We start from the raw sequence: 16,457 nt of genomic DNA on the forward strand, positions 1-16,457 counted from the left end.
AGGTTTGTCTTCAGTCACCATCTGCCTTAATGAAAGGTTTGTTGTTAAATCCAGTCTCACTTCAAACCGTCACATTCCCCTGAATGTGAATTCACCTAACAAAGTGAATAAATGGGTATAATAATCTGTGCAGAGAAATGCAGGCAATCAAATCAGAGTAAAAAATAATTAAAATCAAATTCTTTATTTAAAAAAACAAAAGGAAAAAATACAATCAAATATGTAAAAAATAAAAATAAAAACTCAAATGAGCTTATTTCATCTAGAATGTCATTATTGTAGTCACCATCAACTAATATGATGCTCAGAGGAAACCCTAACTGCTTATTCTATGAAAATACATTTCCAAAATAACTGAGGCATTTGCCTACAGTCTCCTCACATTCAACTAGGTTATTTTTCGAGACACGAGTTAATGCTTCTTCTGAAAGTGACAGACCGCTGAGATCTGTGTACACCTCACCTGACTCTCCAGTCAAAAAGAGGGCGGTGCGGGGTGGCGCTTGGATATCGCTGATGAAAATCACCACTCCAACGGAGAAAATCTAATGCTGCATTTTTTTAACTAGTCAATTGCAGGTCATCGTGGTTTGCTACAGACTTTCATTTCTCCACAGAGAAGATGTCTATTCACAGTGCCACTGAGCGAAGTGAGAGCCAACCATCTGGTCACACTGACCAGATGGTTGGTAAACACTCTTGATTTAATCACAATAGATTTAGGACTAAAACATTTCCCCAACAGCCAACGGCAACACAGATTAAAAGTTTGCTGCTCATCCAGAATCTATGAAATCATACAGTCTACACAGCCAGAAGGGGGGGTGGGCATTTCATTTTCACTGGTTCAAGATGAGAAGCGTGCTGGGTATTGCTAGTCCTCTGAGCTGTGGCTACTGAGGGAAGCCCTGCATGAAGAAACACGACCAGGATGGGGATGCTTTACCTCCAAGGCGAGTGCAAGAGAAGGATGGAGCTGAGGGTTTTTATACGTGGCAAAGGGACCAGGACCTGAACCATGACAAAGATTTCGGCAAATGCTTTGTGAATCCTACATCAAAAACAGATTAACACTTAAATGGAAAAAAACAAAAACAAAACAAAGCACCGTTGTTTTGGCATCTCCAACCCTTTCTTTGGTGACTGGGAGTAAGAAAGAGAGGAGGGAAGTCAGAGGGTATACAGTTGGACTTGAAACACACTGTAAGAGGTGGACAGGGGACGTCCCCCGTCTGGGACTCCACAGAGCAGTAAAAGGTGGAGGAGGACGTCCCGCGTCCAGTAAGGCGGAGGTGTTTTTGTTGGAGAGGGTCCGTTGCGGGCCAGGGCGTTCCTTGGCAACAAACGTGTCACAAGTCCTAAGCAGTCTCAGAGTTAAGAATAGCATTTATATTTATACATATATATATATACATTTAATAAAAATAAAACATAAAAAAAATCCCTGCAGTGTTACTCATGTCCAGACAGTGAGGTTAGCGGTGGGGGGGGGGGGGTCAGTGATTCCAGCCCATCATCAGGTGGCTGACCCGGGCCTTCTCTGTCATGCGGCGCACGCGTCCCGAGCGGGACTTGCCCAGGTTCAGAGGGTCGTCCTTGGACCCATGGCCGTCCTCCTCTGACTCGTCCCGGTACACCACTGTCCTGCGGCCTTGGTTCCGTGTGTTGACGCGGCCAGACTTGCTCGACATGGCCTTGACATGGCCCCTGGACGGGCGCGCCGCCACTCCCCGTGTCCGATTTGCGTCATCTTCATCATCCTCCTCTTCCTCCGGCTCCTCCTCTTCATCGGGCTCCTCTTCCTCATCATCCTCCTCCTCTTCCTCATCTTCCATCTGCCCTTGTTCTTGTAGTTGTTGTGGCTGCCCTTCCTTTAAATCTTTCTCCTCCCCCTCCTCTTCTTCTTCCTCCTCATCCACCTCTTCTTCCTCCTCCTCCTCTTCTTCTTCGTCTTCCTTGGACAACGGCGGCTGTACCCTGGCTCTTTTGGGTCTCTGTGGAGTGCCCACTCCCCCCTTACGCCTCTTTTTCCCCTGTTCAAGCAGGCAGGGGGCTTTGCTGTAGTCATGATCCCCCCCTTCCACGAAATTCTCCATCTCCGAGTCGGAGCCACTCTCGCCGTCGGAGGACGACGAAGAAGAGGAGGATGAGGAGGAGGAAGATGACGAAGACGAGGACGAGTGTGACAAGGAGCGGGCCGATTCAGACCCTGCCTCGTCAGCATCAGCACACGCTCGTCTGTGGCCCATCCTGGATCCGTTGGTCAGGGTGGAGACATGCTGGTGCCCTGATGTAACACACACAATAAAGTATTGCAGTTTTTAATGTTTTTAATGTTCCAACTATTTTTTCTTCACGTCTTTGGTTTGTGCCCTCATGTTATTGTATATGCATGTGATGTCCTGTGGAATGTTATTTATGTTCATTGTTTGTCCCTCTTATTGCTGCGCAAATCTTTCCCTTGGGAGACTAATAAATTGTATCTTAACTTATCTTACTTAATGCCAACAAACCAGAATGATCTTGTGTCTTACTGTCAACATTTTCACATTTCAAAGCGGTATTACTCTGTACTTTGGGAATCCCCTAAATTACATCACAAAGAGTTTTGTGTCCGTTCGCATCTTCCTTCTGGTCAAGCGCTGAGCCGAGAAGCCAAGAATTTGGGAAAATTGTTTGTTATATTATTTTTTGAATTGCAGGTTCCCAACATGCCACATATTTTTCTTGATACTTGCAAATATCAGAACCACATCACTTCCTGTGCTGCAGTATCAGCAAATCCAAATGTTCTCACTGTGTCATGTTCTGGAATTGGGCCTGATCCTACATGAAATTTGGCTTCTGGAAGACCATTTCCAATATTAATAGCAATTGAACATTTGATTGTATCGCAAAACAAATGATCACATTTCACATGATAAATTAAATGAAACGAAAATGAAGTTTGAGATACCTTGCTTCCTACCTGCCGTGGCTTGGCTGTGGGTCACTCTGTGCAGCCGCTGGTTGGTGTTTTCACTGCTTATGCCTGAAGTAGAGAAGGAGGAGGTGGGCTGACTGTCTTCATCCACCGCCAAGCTGCTGCACTGAGGAGCTGGAAGGACACGAGCAGGAGCGCAACACACTGCTTGTTTTGCAGTTTTTGTGGTTTTGTGCTCAGAGATTCATAAAAACAACAAACAATAACATAACAATTTAGCCACAAAATGATCCTACCCTGATTTGAGGAGTGGGAAGAGCGGCTCTTGGATGAGGTCCGTGGTTTCTTTGGCTTTGATGTCTTCCCTGACTTGTGCTTCCCTTTAGGGCTAGAAGTCCAAAATCAAAAAAATAAATTGTAAGTGTAAAATTAGTAAAAGCAGAATTATAAGATGAAGGAATCAGAGAATATAACCAACTGTGGACTGAGCTTAATAGAATACATTATTAAGTCTGCAGGCGGGCTGGTCTGTGTGTGTGTGTGTGTGTGTGTGTGTGTGTGTGTGTGTGTGTGTGTGTATGTGTGTGTGTGTGTGTGTGTGTGTGTGTGTGTGTGTGTGTGTGTGTGTGTGTGTGTGTGTGTGTGTGTGTGTGTGTGTGTGTGTGTGTGTGCACCTTGGGGGAGGGCTGGTGGGTGAGGAGCTGCCCCCGCTATGCAGCCTCTTCCTATAGCTGAGTCTCTGGCTGTTCCGTCGCTGATTCTGAACAGCAGACTTGTAGTCCGAGATGATGGAGATGATGCGTCTCTCGAAGAAGGCAGACAGGCTCAGCGTCATGGTGTAGATCTGGGAACGAAATCGGTGAAGTCCAAGTGAAACAGACAACGAGAGTCATTCTGTCACATTTGCGTTACAGATTTGGGCTCAGTATCGTCTCTAGATTTTCAATCCCGGTTCCTAAACGTCCCTGAGTGTAGATAATTTATCGATAACAGACAAACAGTGCATTATCTAAGAACATCCCCGTTGTGTGGTAAGTTGTTGTGTGCGTTTTTGTTTATATGTATGTGTCAACCTTCTAGTGACATTTTCTTTCAAGTGTGACACTTGATTTAAATGAAGTTATTACATAAACAAAGGTAAAATGTATTACATTTTTGCAAGGTATTACAGAACATGGGCATTACTACATAATGTGCTGTTGCACATCTATGAAGATGTGCTGTTGATACCATCAGGGTTAAACCTCCGGATTAACCCTGATGGTATTCAGCTGTTCGGTCGAGCCAGCACACACAGAGAAACCTTTAATTTGTTTAGTTGCCTTTGTAGTTTACACCTCACAGCTGCCGCTTACCTGCGACTTCTTGTTGGGCGTGTACGCCTTGGAGTTGCTGAAAATGAGGCGGATGTCTTTGGCAAACTCCATGGGATTCTCATAGTTCCCCGCACACATCGTCTCCGATACCGTACCCAGATCCATTGGAGTATCGATGATATCTCGGTAGTCCTGAATGCGGAGAGGGTGAAGAGGAACATTCTATAGACATGATCTTACTCACAGCATTTAATACGCTCCCCATTAGTTAGAGGAAAGTGAAGACACTCACTTATGATCATTTGATCCCTTTAGCCAGCAGTACTTACAGGGTAAACAAAGAGATCCACAGGCTGCCTAAACGGTTCTGAATCCGGGCAGTCAATCATTCGGCGAACAAGCCCTCGGCACTGGCCTTGCCACGCTTCCACATCCAGCAGCACACCGCGCTTCTTCGCACTGAGGCTGGAGACCTGACAGAGAGAGATACGAGGCTGTAAGGGCGCTGCTGAGAAGAGAACATCTTGTGCCAGATGAACATGGCCAATAATAATAAAAATTATATATATAAAAATACAAAAGACAATCAGATTCAAAAGACGGCACAATAAAGATGGATTGGCTCAGGAAATGCTTGATTCACAGTAGATTCACTCAAGCTCGACAACGGAAGTCTCCAATCTATTATGAATTGAAGTGGCCTCCGTTGCCAATTACCCGATGTCCTGTGGATGTCCCTGGAGTGTCTGAGTCGATGTCCACGTCAACTTCCTGCAGACAACACACATTTTGCTCACTGGAAACATCAAACATCAAGAAAGGTACAAGCCACTCTGAGCAGCCTACAGCTCACAACTAGGGGTTCCCAAACTGGGATCCATCACCCTCGAGGGGTTATTGAATGAATTGCAGGCAGGCAGGCAGCCCCTCCCGAGCAGATTATTTACTAAAATATATTGATTCTACAATGACATGTGCCTATCCAAAGGCAAGGGAAATTTAAAGCAATGTTAAAAATATTGAATGGAATGTGAATTAGATATGTTTCTATCAGTGTGGTTGTGGCAGATTAACAAACAACTGACAATTTCATGTTTGTGACAATACTCTGCCATAAAATGTCTGGGACTGTTCCAGCTTACACAACCCTCTCACCTCAGCCTCTCCTGCACTGCTGATCTCAGACTTCAACTTGTGAAACAGATCCAAGATGTCTGTGCAGCTCTGGTCACTGTTGGAACCGGCAGATGGTAGAGAGGTGAAAAAATTTCAAAGAGTGAATATTATGGGAACAGATGCTGATCAATAAAGTGAATAAAATAAGAAAAGATATATTACGAGATCATGGAGCCTTACCCGATGTAATGCAAAAGCACGTCAGTGACCACCTTGGCAGCAGCCACTATGGGGCTTTGAAGTTCGTTAAAGGTGCGAGCATTGTGTTCTATGTAGCGCACCTCCCACATTAGAGCAGAGATCCGCCTACAGGCGAGAAGCAGGTCACAACAAAGATTTGGGGGGATGATAATTGGTGCTTTTCTTACATGTTAACACACGATAAATATTTGTGAATCAAATCATTAGTAATGTGGATATTATGACCAAGCAGGTAGAGGCATTGAGTAGAACAGCTTGAACAGTCAATGAATTAATGAATGAAATTGCATCACTTTCTGTAATGCCTCATTGAAGACCACATTTAAGAAATATTACAATATTATAGTCCCAGATGATATCTCGTCTCATATCATAATATCGATATATGTGGATATATGTGTGTGTGTGGAAATAGCCCTATCTCTCGTGCACACTCGGAATCAAAAAATAATCATTTATGGGATCCAGATCCTGTTGGGTTGGGTACAGAAACCCGGTACCACTATGGCACCGGTTCCTTTACGATTGGTATCTACCGGATATCCAATGTCACATTATGCCACTTAGCCAATCAAATGAAAGAGGCGGGACATAAAAGTTTTCATTACCGATAATGTCCGGTTCATACAAACTGTCAGTTATTTGTTAACATGTAACATGTGGAAGTATGTATGTAAAAGTAAAACTGTAAAAGTAATGAAGGACAAATGGGTTAAGTTAAAGAAACCTCTAAAATAGCCCTGATACAATTCTTATTATTTTTTAACAAAAATAAGAATAATAAAAAAAATAGCCTCGGATCTATTCATCTGTCATTCCGGTCAAGCATTAAAGCCCTACGAAAATAATATGACATATCTGATAAAAAAACGTAAGTATGTTTTGGGTCCTCTCGAGGTCCTCTGATGGAGCGATCGAGGCGCAAAAATCTCCCTCTCCATGCATAATGGAGACATTGGAGAGCGATCGCGTGCCCCGTTTCTCTAAACAAAGCAAAGATGGTAAATGCTTTTTTTGTTTCATTCAATAAGGAAATAGAGTTTGATAAAATACATCACTCTCTTACCGGGCCACATTTGCAGTTTTCAATTTGAAGTCTAGTGTGAGTTCCTGGCGTCAGTGAAACCTACTCGTAAGCTTATTTGAAAAATATTTTAAACCATTTAAAAAGCCCAATGTTGTACTTTTGCAGTCAGCAAGTTAACCCATTTCCAGATAGCTTTGATAAAAAAATTGTTTCAGATAAAAGTAAATGGCAAACAAAAACAATTCAAGACACCTCAAGATTGAATTTCAGACCTTTAATTGCAATGTAATGTCCTAATTTGTGTTGAATTAACTTTTTTATTGAACGCTGCTGTGTTGATGGTGCTCAATGGGACGGGAGGCAGGTTATTGCCAGTTGCTTTGTATAATGGTGTCTGCTACGACTGTGATACATTAGATAGATACTTTATTGATTATTTATGGACTTATGTAGTATAGTTAATAGTATAGTACACCTGTAGAAGCGGTTCTCAAGCCTTTTGCGGATGGTGCTGAAATCCGTGGGGTACGCCACCACGGTGCAATACAAAGGATAATCCCGCAGGTCCACTGGAGACGAAAACGCCTTGGCTACATCTGTGAAACCACCAGAGGAGACATATTCATGCACCATTAAGACGCAAAGTAACATTTTGTATATGCTAAGTATTCACTCTGCATTCATCCAGCAGTAACGCATTACCACCTTTTATCTCCACTACCGAATCCTGAACAGTAATTATGTTCAATACAGAGTTTGATCTGTTACTTTTATTGAGCTCCAAAGACAGTTCCATTAACAGTGGAACATGATGATTGTCATGGTCATGTTTTTTTTGCCAATAAGAATGATTAAACATACAGTATATATAATTTTTTTTTAATAAAACCAAAGCCATATTTATTTGATATCTGATATCTTTCATGGGACTCCGATAGCGGGATAAAGCTTAGCTTACTAGGGCCAATATCACATACCAGTGCGGATCTAGCCACTAGGTTAATAAGTACTTATCACTGCAAGATAATTTTTATTTAATACAGTCATTTGTTGTCTTTTTTTGGCATCGTATTATCATGAAGATTAATACTTCCATATGGTACTACACAATTTTGTGGTCAAAATGAATTACAGTGCAGTAAATTAATTCAAAGTAATGCTATAATTTCACAAGATAGGTCTGCAATATTTAGTAGTTTTGACGCAATATCCTTTAGAATTGGGTAATGGTCAGGATTTTGCAATTCAATTTCGATAAAAATGGCCATGATTCAATTCAATATCGACTCAATTTGATGTGACGACTCACAATAATATTCTATATTGTTATATTGACATTTTATACATGATGGGAATTACTACCAACTCACTATACCATTTGAAGTGTATTACATTATTTCACAGAACAAACTCAATCTGAATTTGACAGAAATTAAATTTCAATTCATTTGTGACTATGGAATTATTTAAGTTAAAAGCATAAAATAGTTGAATAACTTCCAAGCAAATTAAAAACATTAACATTTTCAAAATAAGTAAAGAAATGTAAACAATATAACTGATTGCTGAGCGTATCATTTTTTTTCCCCAATTTATGAGAATTGTGAAATGAAAACAGAATTTTACAGACAAAACATTCATCTCAGCACTGGGCCAAGAAATTACACACACACACACACACACACACACACACACACACACACACACACACACACACACACACACACACACACACACACACACACACACACACACACACACACACACACACACAACCTAGTGTGAGGAGGTTGTCGATGCCTTGGATGACTCTCTCGCAGTCCTCGTCCCGCGTGTGGGCCCCCCACTCCCCCTCCTGAGGCGTGTAGAGAAGAGCCTTCACCTCCTCCTCAGTCACCTCCACCCCGTCACCCACCCGCACCGGCAACGCAGCTGCCACCAGAGATAAGAGCGACACACAGGGAAGCGTTACGACCCTTCAGTCATCACCCCATATCACAACACTTCGGTTTCATATTTCAGATATCAGTTAAGTCTCATTTTAATCCCTTCATTTGAGTTGTACAGAGCAAGTTTTGTGCTTTATAAATCAGTTTAATATATCCTTAAGAAATAATTTTTCCAGAATAATTGACAGAGAAAGAAAAAGATAAAAAAAAAAAGAAAAAAAAAGGCCAACCTACTCATACTAATGTGAAATCACACTTTAATTATCACATGGTTGTAACCAATCATTACATGGTTGGTTAAGTTAGAATCTGAAGAGCCCTACTCCATTATTACTTTACTCAGTTAAATGGCAGGACCGGGTGAGTAGTATCAGCAAAACTCACCTTCTTCTGGAATGGGCTCCATGTCCCATGGACTCATTTTCTCCCACTCCTCATTGTCCCACCTGGTGAGCAGACAGCCGAACTCCACATTATGATGAGGTGAGCTTTATATAATAAGCCTGTGTGGAACCCATATTGTAAAACTGAATTTAAGACATTTTAAGGACCCATGTACAGACTTACTTGACTGCATAGCACTGAAACAGGCTGTCTGGGTACTCTGGCTGCAGAGGCTGCTGGTCTTCCACAGAGCCAAACCACCAGAAGTCATCAATGATGCTGCGAAACCTCATACCTGGCGGGAGAACCAACAGTCATCAGCAAACTGGAACACTAAAGCTACACTGTAAACACAGACCTGCCAACCTTGGGAAAATATTTTGAGTACCACAATAGTGTAACAGAGTCTCTGGGGCATTTGAGTAACTGCAGCTAATTTACTCAATCAGTTATTTACACCTTAGCCGTCTCATAATGAGGCTCATCACATTGTATGCGAGCTTCTACGGCTAAATATATACAGTATACAAATTCATATCATGAGGATATACCCCTTGAAGTGCATCATCTCGTAAAGTTACTGTATATGTTTACCAACTAGAGATGCACCGATTGCAATTTTCTTGGTGAATTCCTATTTCAGATTTTTTTAAGTCTGACCTGCCGATTGCGATTACCGATCTGCTGTACGTCGATGACAAATACATCCTGGCCTGTGATCTGATCACGCTCACGTGATATACCATCTGCACATACAGACTACCACTGCAATTTTGAGTTACCACAATAGTGAGATTGCTTTTGACACTGTTTATCAGTGTTTATTAATCACTGTGGAACAATTATAGAATATGAAACTGTCACTGAGTTCCAATGAAATAGAATATGGGACTGTCACCAAGTTTCAGTATAATTCAACCTGTAACTCTCACTGAGTTTTAGTCGGACACAACATTTAACTAACATGGAAATGTCCAGTTGAAAATTCAAATGGAAGTCTCTTTCACTTTAAGTGCAAATATAAATTGATATTATATTTATATGGTACATTGCAAATAAATTGCAACCATTATTGAAAATTAAACAAATAAAATAAACGGCAGACTCTTCTCACTCTCGTTTACTGGAAGTCCTTCTTCCCTCACAGTGCAACCAACCAAGTGAATCAAATCAAACGACTTGTTTTACTTAGTGACTCGTCAAAAACCAAGTCTCAAAAAATAGTCAAACATTTCATCACGAGCGGAGCTCTGCTGTGAAAGCGATAGAAACAGTCTGCACAATGTTATTCTAACATTGTGCAGACTGTTTCTATCGCTTTCACAGCTATTGTCAGCAGATATATAAATAATTTAACATTTACACTTTCTTTGGCTTTCTTTTTTGTGCATCAACTGCGCGAGCGCTGCGTGTCGATTACGCACATTTCAGTATTTTTCGTATTTTAAGAGCTTATAGAGCTTATTGTGCGTAATCACTGGGTGTCATGACATTTCACTGCATATATTGTATGTATGACCGTATGTATATGTATGTGACAAATAATCTCTTGAAGTTGAACTACGCAACCTGACATTACGTTTGTAGTGAGTTTGAGTACTGGAGCATTTTTACCAGTCCAGTACATGAACACTGTATCAGGCGTGTAAATTTGACCGGCATAGTTGGTACTCAAAATGCACGCAGGTTGGCAGGTCTGTAAACACCTGGGTCAAGAGGGTTGTTTTCCCACGACAATGGACAGTTTTAGAGGAGCAGTCCAATGGTTTCTATAGCTAGAAAGTGAAAAGACCATAGGGATGAAAACTCAAGTCGTTCCAACTGTGTCCCTTTGTAAACTAACTGCAGCCAAAACATGTCCAGTACATGTAGCACAATCACACATAATCACACATTAAGCTTTTTGAACAACTATTCCTACAAAAAGCCAGGGTGTTCTGGTAGTAGGCTTGGGCAGATTTACGATTCAGTCGTCAATCGACTCCATCGATCGCGATTGACATTGATGACGGACGATTTTTTTACATGTCAGGAAAAATCCGGGCACTGAAACTGTGTAAGTGCAGTGTATCGTCCTCTGAAACTGGAGGGAGAGGAAGAGGGAGAGAGGGGGCAGAGGCTCTCTCAAAACGCATAGGGATAACATTTCATTGGGGAATTATAAATAAGGGGAATCATAAATATATTTTTTATGTGAATTGTCCGCGTTCGGACACGGACGCGAACACTGCTCTCTGTGCACACCCATCGCCGTCCATCCAAATCAACTGACAAAATTCTATCGTCGGGTACTGCCCTATTTTTTGTTTCCTTAGTTTCTTACTTGTATGGAAAATGAAAAATGTAAACCCAACTCAGAATTGGAGCAGAATTTCTAAAAATATTTATTTCTCCTCCAGACAGCACTGTGCCACCTCAAGGCTCCTGTGCCTGTGTTTTTATTGTAGGCCTATTTCTTTTGTTTGTGTCGTACGTGTATGAAACACATTTTTAAACACAACTGAGTTAAGGGACTGTCCCCTTCAGTCTGGTTAAAAAAAATAAAAATAAATAAAAAACCTGTGTCGGGACAGCATATCTCCCCGTTGCTTTGGGACTTAATTTAATACTTTGCTTGCAAATAATAAATCGTGCACTTCTGTAAACAGGGAGAACGAATTTGCCACATTACTTACGTTCTATAAGCACGCGCCCCCCAGTGATCAGTGATTGGAATTTTTGCATGATCACCGAAGCTTATCTGGTAGTAAAATGAAGTTATGTAGCACCCTTTGAATTATATAATATTATATAATCAATCAGTATTGTTTCTGTAGATGTGCTTGTAGTAATGCAATGCCCATAATATCCCCATCATCATCCCCAATTTAGTGTTCAATAACTGGTAATGCTCTACAAGAAGTTAAACATGATGCATGTGTGTCAACGTAAAAATTCTGAAAGTACTCAGAGGAGTGAACTTTGTCAGCCATCATTTTGCTCATAAAGGCTCTAAAGGGACCCACCTGGTTGCCAGTTGCGCTCTTTTGCTTCATTATAAAACTGCTGTAGTACCAAGAAGTCAATGACATCAGGCATGTCGTGATACCTAGGACGAGGGTGAACACATATTGAAAAAATGCACTGTTGCTTATAAAGTGGAAAAATAACCTCAGCTGGTTTCAGTTTGATCCGGAGAAATATGTTAAAAGCAGTTACAAAAATATACAAAATCCTCTTACTTTAAAGAGAAAGACTCATTGGTCATCTTCCCTGAGATGGGGTCAAGAAACGCCAGCTTGAGGCAGCAGAGGATGGGGGCTCCAACCTCATACTTAATACCAATAACCTTCACTGATTCTTGGTCCTGAAGGGGCAGGAAAGAACATCAACACATAAGTATGAAGGGGATAACAAAAATTATTTAAAAACAATCTGGGAAAAAAAGGACGTTAACTAAGTTTTAAACTTTTAAAGACAGAACATGAGCAACAGGAATAAAAAAGATAGATTAAGAGAAGATGTACTCTTTCAAAAACAGAAAAACAAATACATTCGATACATGAGTTCCTTTTTCAGCGTGAAGAGGCAGAGAGAGAGAGAACAAAGTATTTGAACTAACATTTAAAATCTGTCGCTGTAGCCTATAAGTGCCATTCTGCACCAAACGTTGTCCGTTTGCCATTTTCACTCGCTTCACTGTTATAAAGTTGTTTCCTGTGATGTAACATCCCGGCTTACCCTGAGGTTTAGCTTGTTCCAGGGTTGTTTCTGAGGGTTGATGCTGTACGCTTTAGCCCTGCGAACTGCCCGGACGTAGGCCTGGTGGCCCTGCCTGAAGTAGATCAGCTGGCAAGCAGGAGAAAGAAAGATATTTTATCTCTAGAAAAATGACTCACTTCCATCATATATAATATACCAACTGCAGGGTGAAATACTACAAATAGAGCGATACTGTGCTCAGGTGCTTGTAAAAATGCTGCAATACTTAAACCAGATACCAATGTTATGTAATGTAGTCATTTTGACTACATATGCTGTATATGTTGTTTACATTGTTGGTGGTGGGGTCCGCCTTTCCCGGCAAGAATCTAAATATTGGTCATGCTCAACAAGTGACAGGCAGCCGTGGTGAATTTGATAAAGCAGCATACATAGTTGTGGTCAGTATACTGTTGATATGAATGATCATTCACAAGAAAGAACAGCACCGGAGCATCAGATGAAAAAATGTGTCCACTAACTAAAGTGACCAAGAAGAAGTAAAAACATATTATAATAAAAAAAAATAAAAATTAAAAACTGACATGATAAATAATCAATGATAAACACACCCGGTCTTCAATACCAGTGATCTGAGTCATATTATAACTGAAAGGGTCATTATTCAGTGCTGGGTATCACCATGTACCCAAATGTGAGTGCTCCGAACGCATACAAATTTTATCAGGGAATTCCTAGTTCAAAGTAAATTCAGGCTTCAGAGATATTTTACCTCGTCTCCCATTTGTGGAACAAAAGGAGAGCGATTGGGAATGGTCTCCATTATCCATGACGGTGGCCGCCACTCCTCCGCATCGACTCCCGCCAGGGAGGAGGTGGGTTTCTGAGCACACACACAAAGATAATTGAATCAGAACGAGTCCATATAATGATGATCAACATTGCAACATTCTCACTTATTGCATAATTTTTGACAGAGCAAATCAATGGCCCAGGAAAATTCATGGTGAAAGACAACGGGGCAACCAGACCGCAGCAGAAGGTCGACAATGGAAAGTAAAACATTTCATTTAATAAATAAATGTAAACCACACAGCAATTGTATTTGCAAAACAGTGCTGGCTCACCTGTTTGGTCTGCTTGGGCCTCTTCCTCTTCTCCTTTTCTCGCTCTCTGGCTTCCTTGTCCTGGGTGCCTGTCCCGCCTTCCTCCTCGTCAGAGCTGCTGTACCGTGGAGGTGGCACCGGCCTCCTGGTCGGCCGCTTTGGCGGCTGGAGGTTGATGCCTGCATCGGCTGTCCAATCAGAGTATTCACTGGAAGACTCGCTGGGGGCAGGGGGTTTGGGGGTTGTCAGGTTTATATTGCTAGATAATTGTTGCTTCCTGATTTGATAAACAGCAGCTCTTTACCTGGAGCTAGAATCACTCTGCCACCGGGCTTCACTGTCTGAAGAGGCATCGCTGAGCTCCTGCTGCTCCAGCACCTGTGGACAGAGGAAGCAATCCATGGTTAAGGGATAACGCTGATGGTCTGTTATAGGAATACTACAGTTTAAGGGGGGGGGGGTAATAGTAATTATAGTGTATTAATTATTTATTTATATAAAAGGGAATGTAGCTGCATTTAAAACTAACTCATCACAAAGATGCAAGATTGTATTGACAATTCTAGCTGGTCTGTAACATTATTTACTGTTTTAAAACCATTTAAACAATAGTTTTGGTTTCCAGCATTAGTCAACTTCAAAAATTATAAACAGAAAAGTAGAAATGTCAATGGTGGTATTTTTGTATCAGGGTATTTGTACTTTTACTGAAGTAAAAGGTCTGAGTACTTCTTCCAGCACTGAGCCCTATGCTGAACCTACGTCTACATCGCTGTCGGAGTCCAGGTGATCGTCGACGCTGCGGCGGCCGCTGGGATTTCTGCCTCGGTTTCCAAGGCGACGGATTTGAGCTGAGCGGGTTTGATAGGCGTGGCGCTGCTGCTTCTTCTTAGTGGTCGGCCGAAGCGAGCGCACGCACCCGGCCAGCAGGTTGGTCTGCAGTTGGAGGAGAGAGAGAGAAGGGGAACCCATAGATAAAGTAGAAATAAGGGATGGATTTCTCTTGGTGGAGACAGAATTTAACGTGAGAAATGGATTAGTAGAAAAGGAAGCACCTTTTGGGCGCCAGCCGCTGCTTTTTTCCTCCTCTCTGCATTGTAGAGGGAGCGTTCCTGCTCGCTTTTGGCCTGTCTGCTCTCCTCCATTGCCCTAAGTTACAGGGAATCATTAAAATCATTAACAGAAGAAAAAAAAATAATTTAATCTTATAAAAGTCAGATCAAAGCCCTGATCGATTGCACACAGGCCAAACGAGCACTTCTGGCCTCGCTGTAGGATTTATTTTATATATTTATCATTATATATTTTTTTGTTTATCTTGTTTACAGAAAAATAAAGAGGAATTTAAATAATGATTTTTTTTCTTTTTTTTTTTTTTTAAACCTGTGCTGTCAGCATGCCGGGTATACAACACAGAGTATTTTTTGTGCTCTTGCATCTAGGACAGAGTTAGTCTGCAAGTGGAGTTCAACTTCTGAACCTGCAATGCCACTCTTTATTAATTCTTTAATTGTCGAAAACTCCTGCAATAACTCTGTCCTGTGGACAACCTGTGGGGTGACGAGAGCACAGCTTTTTGTTACTCAGAACCGCCACCAAACACCCCTCTTTGGAGAACCATCTTACCATGTTTTGGTCTATAAAAAATGAATCATTACAACTCCAAGAGGGGGAGAATCCCCACAGGTGCGGCAAATAAACATAGAAACAAAGCGATATACATGAAAAATGTAGAAACGTCAAACATGTATCGACAAAACAGAATTAATTAAGTCGAGGAAAATTGGAACAGCAATTCAGAGCGTGGCCTCTTCCTGTCATAGTTATGGCGGTAAATGAGGGAGGCAAGGAGAGGTATGTAATCATGCTCTGCAGCCACCCCAGCTCCCAGAGGAGGCGGGAGCCCACAGAGCAATACCCATGCACGTCCCTGAAGCATTAACCAGTCCCAGATAGGACAAGGGGACCCTGAACCCCCGGATTGCACACATACAACCCACCTCCATGTGCAGGCATAAGACGCACCACAGATGCAGAACCTGGGCCATGGACGCTACGCAGGGACCACAGGCCCCGCGCCGACAGACCGGCACCCCGCCAGAATCGCCCGCCAAGCCGGTGGGGTCCCCATGCCCACCAATGCTCTGCGCAAAGGCAAGTCCCACTGGAACATCCGAGCAGCCCCTGCATGACCAGCCACCCCCACACACGGGATGCAGAAGGACATGCTAGCCCCAGCGGGGCGCCGACCTGCCGATCATGGTGCCAAGACCCGACCCCGCAATCCCCACCACCCGACACCAATCGAGCCCCAAACCCGCAACTACGCCCCAAACCAACACACGGACGCCATCCACAGGCACCCCGAAGGGTAAAAATTACCTATATGAGTAAGATGTTCAATCATTGGAGGTGGTTGTAGGATGTTGCTGATTGTTGGATGTTGATTTTGACTTTTAGAGACTGGTGTAGTTGAGGGAATTGCAGGTAACTGTGACCACTGATATTATACCTTCGGATTAGCGTTGGGAAAGATATAAGTGAATTGTCTTCAAAAGTGTGTTCCAGATGAGTAATTCCTTGTCGTTTCCAAGACCTGAAGATTATTGGTCTATTTGGAGTGAATTTGTTTGGAGATAGAGTGCAACCACTGATATTGTTGAATTTCCACCA

The 16,457-nt window shown here is 42.1% G+C and overlaps 1 protein-coding gene across 1 annotated transcript in view; it reads right to left on the minus strand.

The window, feature by feature from the left end:
- Positions 1-171: 171 nt before the first annotated feature.
- The window catches only part of brwd3 (bromodomain and WD repeat domain containing 3), a 34,009-nt gene continuing 17,723 nt past the window's right edge, over positions 172-16,457 (minus strand). Inside the window, exons 20-40 of the mRNA XM_080014376.1 lie at positions 14,840-14,933; positions 14,547-14,720; positions 14,089-14,162; positions 13,806-14,004; positions 13,451-13,561; positions 12,697-12,804; positions 12,198-12,322; positions 11,982-12,064; positions 9,160-9,271; positions 8,977-9,038; positions 8,420-8,575; positions 7,119-7,239; positions 5,596-5,721; positions 5,395-5,470; positions 4,957-5,010; positions 4,569-4,712; positions 4,279-4,431; positions 3,598-3,767; positions 3,220-3,311; positions 2,957-3,097; positions 172-2,287 (exon numbers count right to left, since the gene is read on the minus strand). Of these exons, the coding sequence (XP_079870502.1) occupies positions 1,497-2,287; positions 2,957-3,097; positions 3,220-3,311; positions 3,598-3,767; positions 4,279-4,431; positions 4,569-4,712; positions 4,957-5,010; positions 5,395-5,470; positions 5,596-5,721; positions 7,119-7,239; positions 8,420-8,575; positions 8,977-9,038; positions 9,160-9,271; positions 11,982-12,064; positions 12,198-12,322; positions 12,697-12,804; positions 13,451-13,561; positions 13,806-14,004; positions 14,089-14,162; positions 14,547-14,720; positions 14,840-14,933 (3,166 nt within the window). The 3' untranslated portion in view covers positions 172-1,496. The remainder of the gene's footprint in view (positions 2,288-2,956; positions 3,098-3,219; positions 3,312-3,597; positions 3,768-4,278; positions 4,432-4,568; positions 4,713-4,956; positions 5,011-5,394; positions 5,471-5,595; positions 5,722-7,118; positions 7,240-8,419; positions 8,576-8,976; positions 9,039-9,159; positions 9,272-11,981; positions 12,065-12,197; positions 12,323-12,696; positions 12,805-13,450; positions 13,562-13,805; positions 14,005-14,088; positions 14,163-14,546; positions 14,721-14,839; positions 14,934-16,457) is intronic.

Source organism: Zeus faber (assembly GCF_960531495.2).
Source record: "Zeus faber genome assembly, chromosome: 14".
NCBI lineage: Eukaryota > Metazoa > Chordata > Actinopteri > Zeiformes > Zeidae > Zeus > Zeus faber.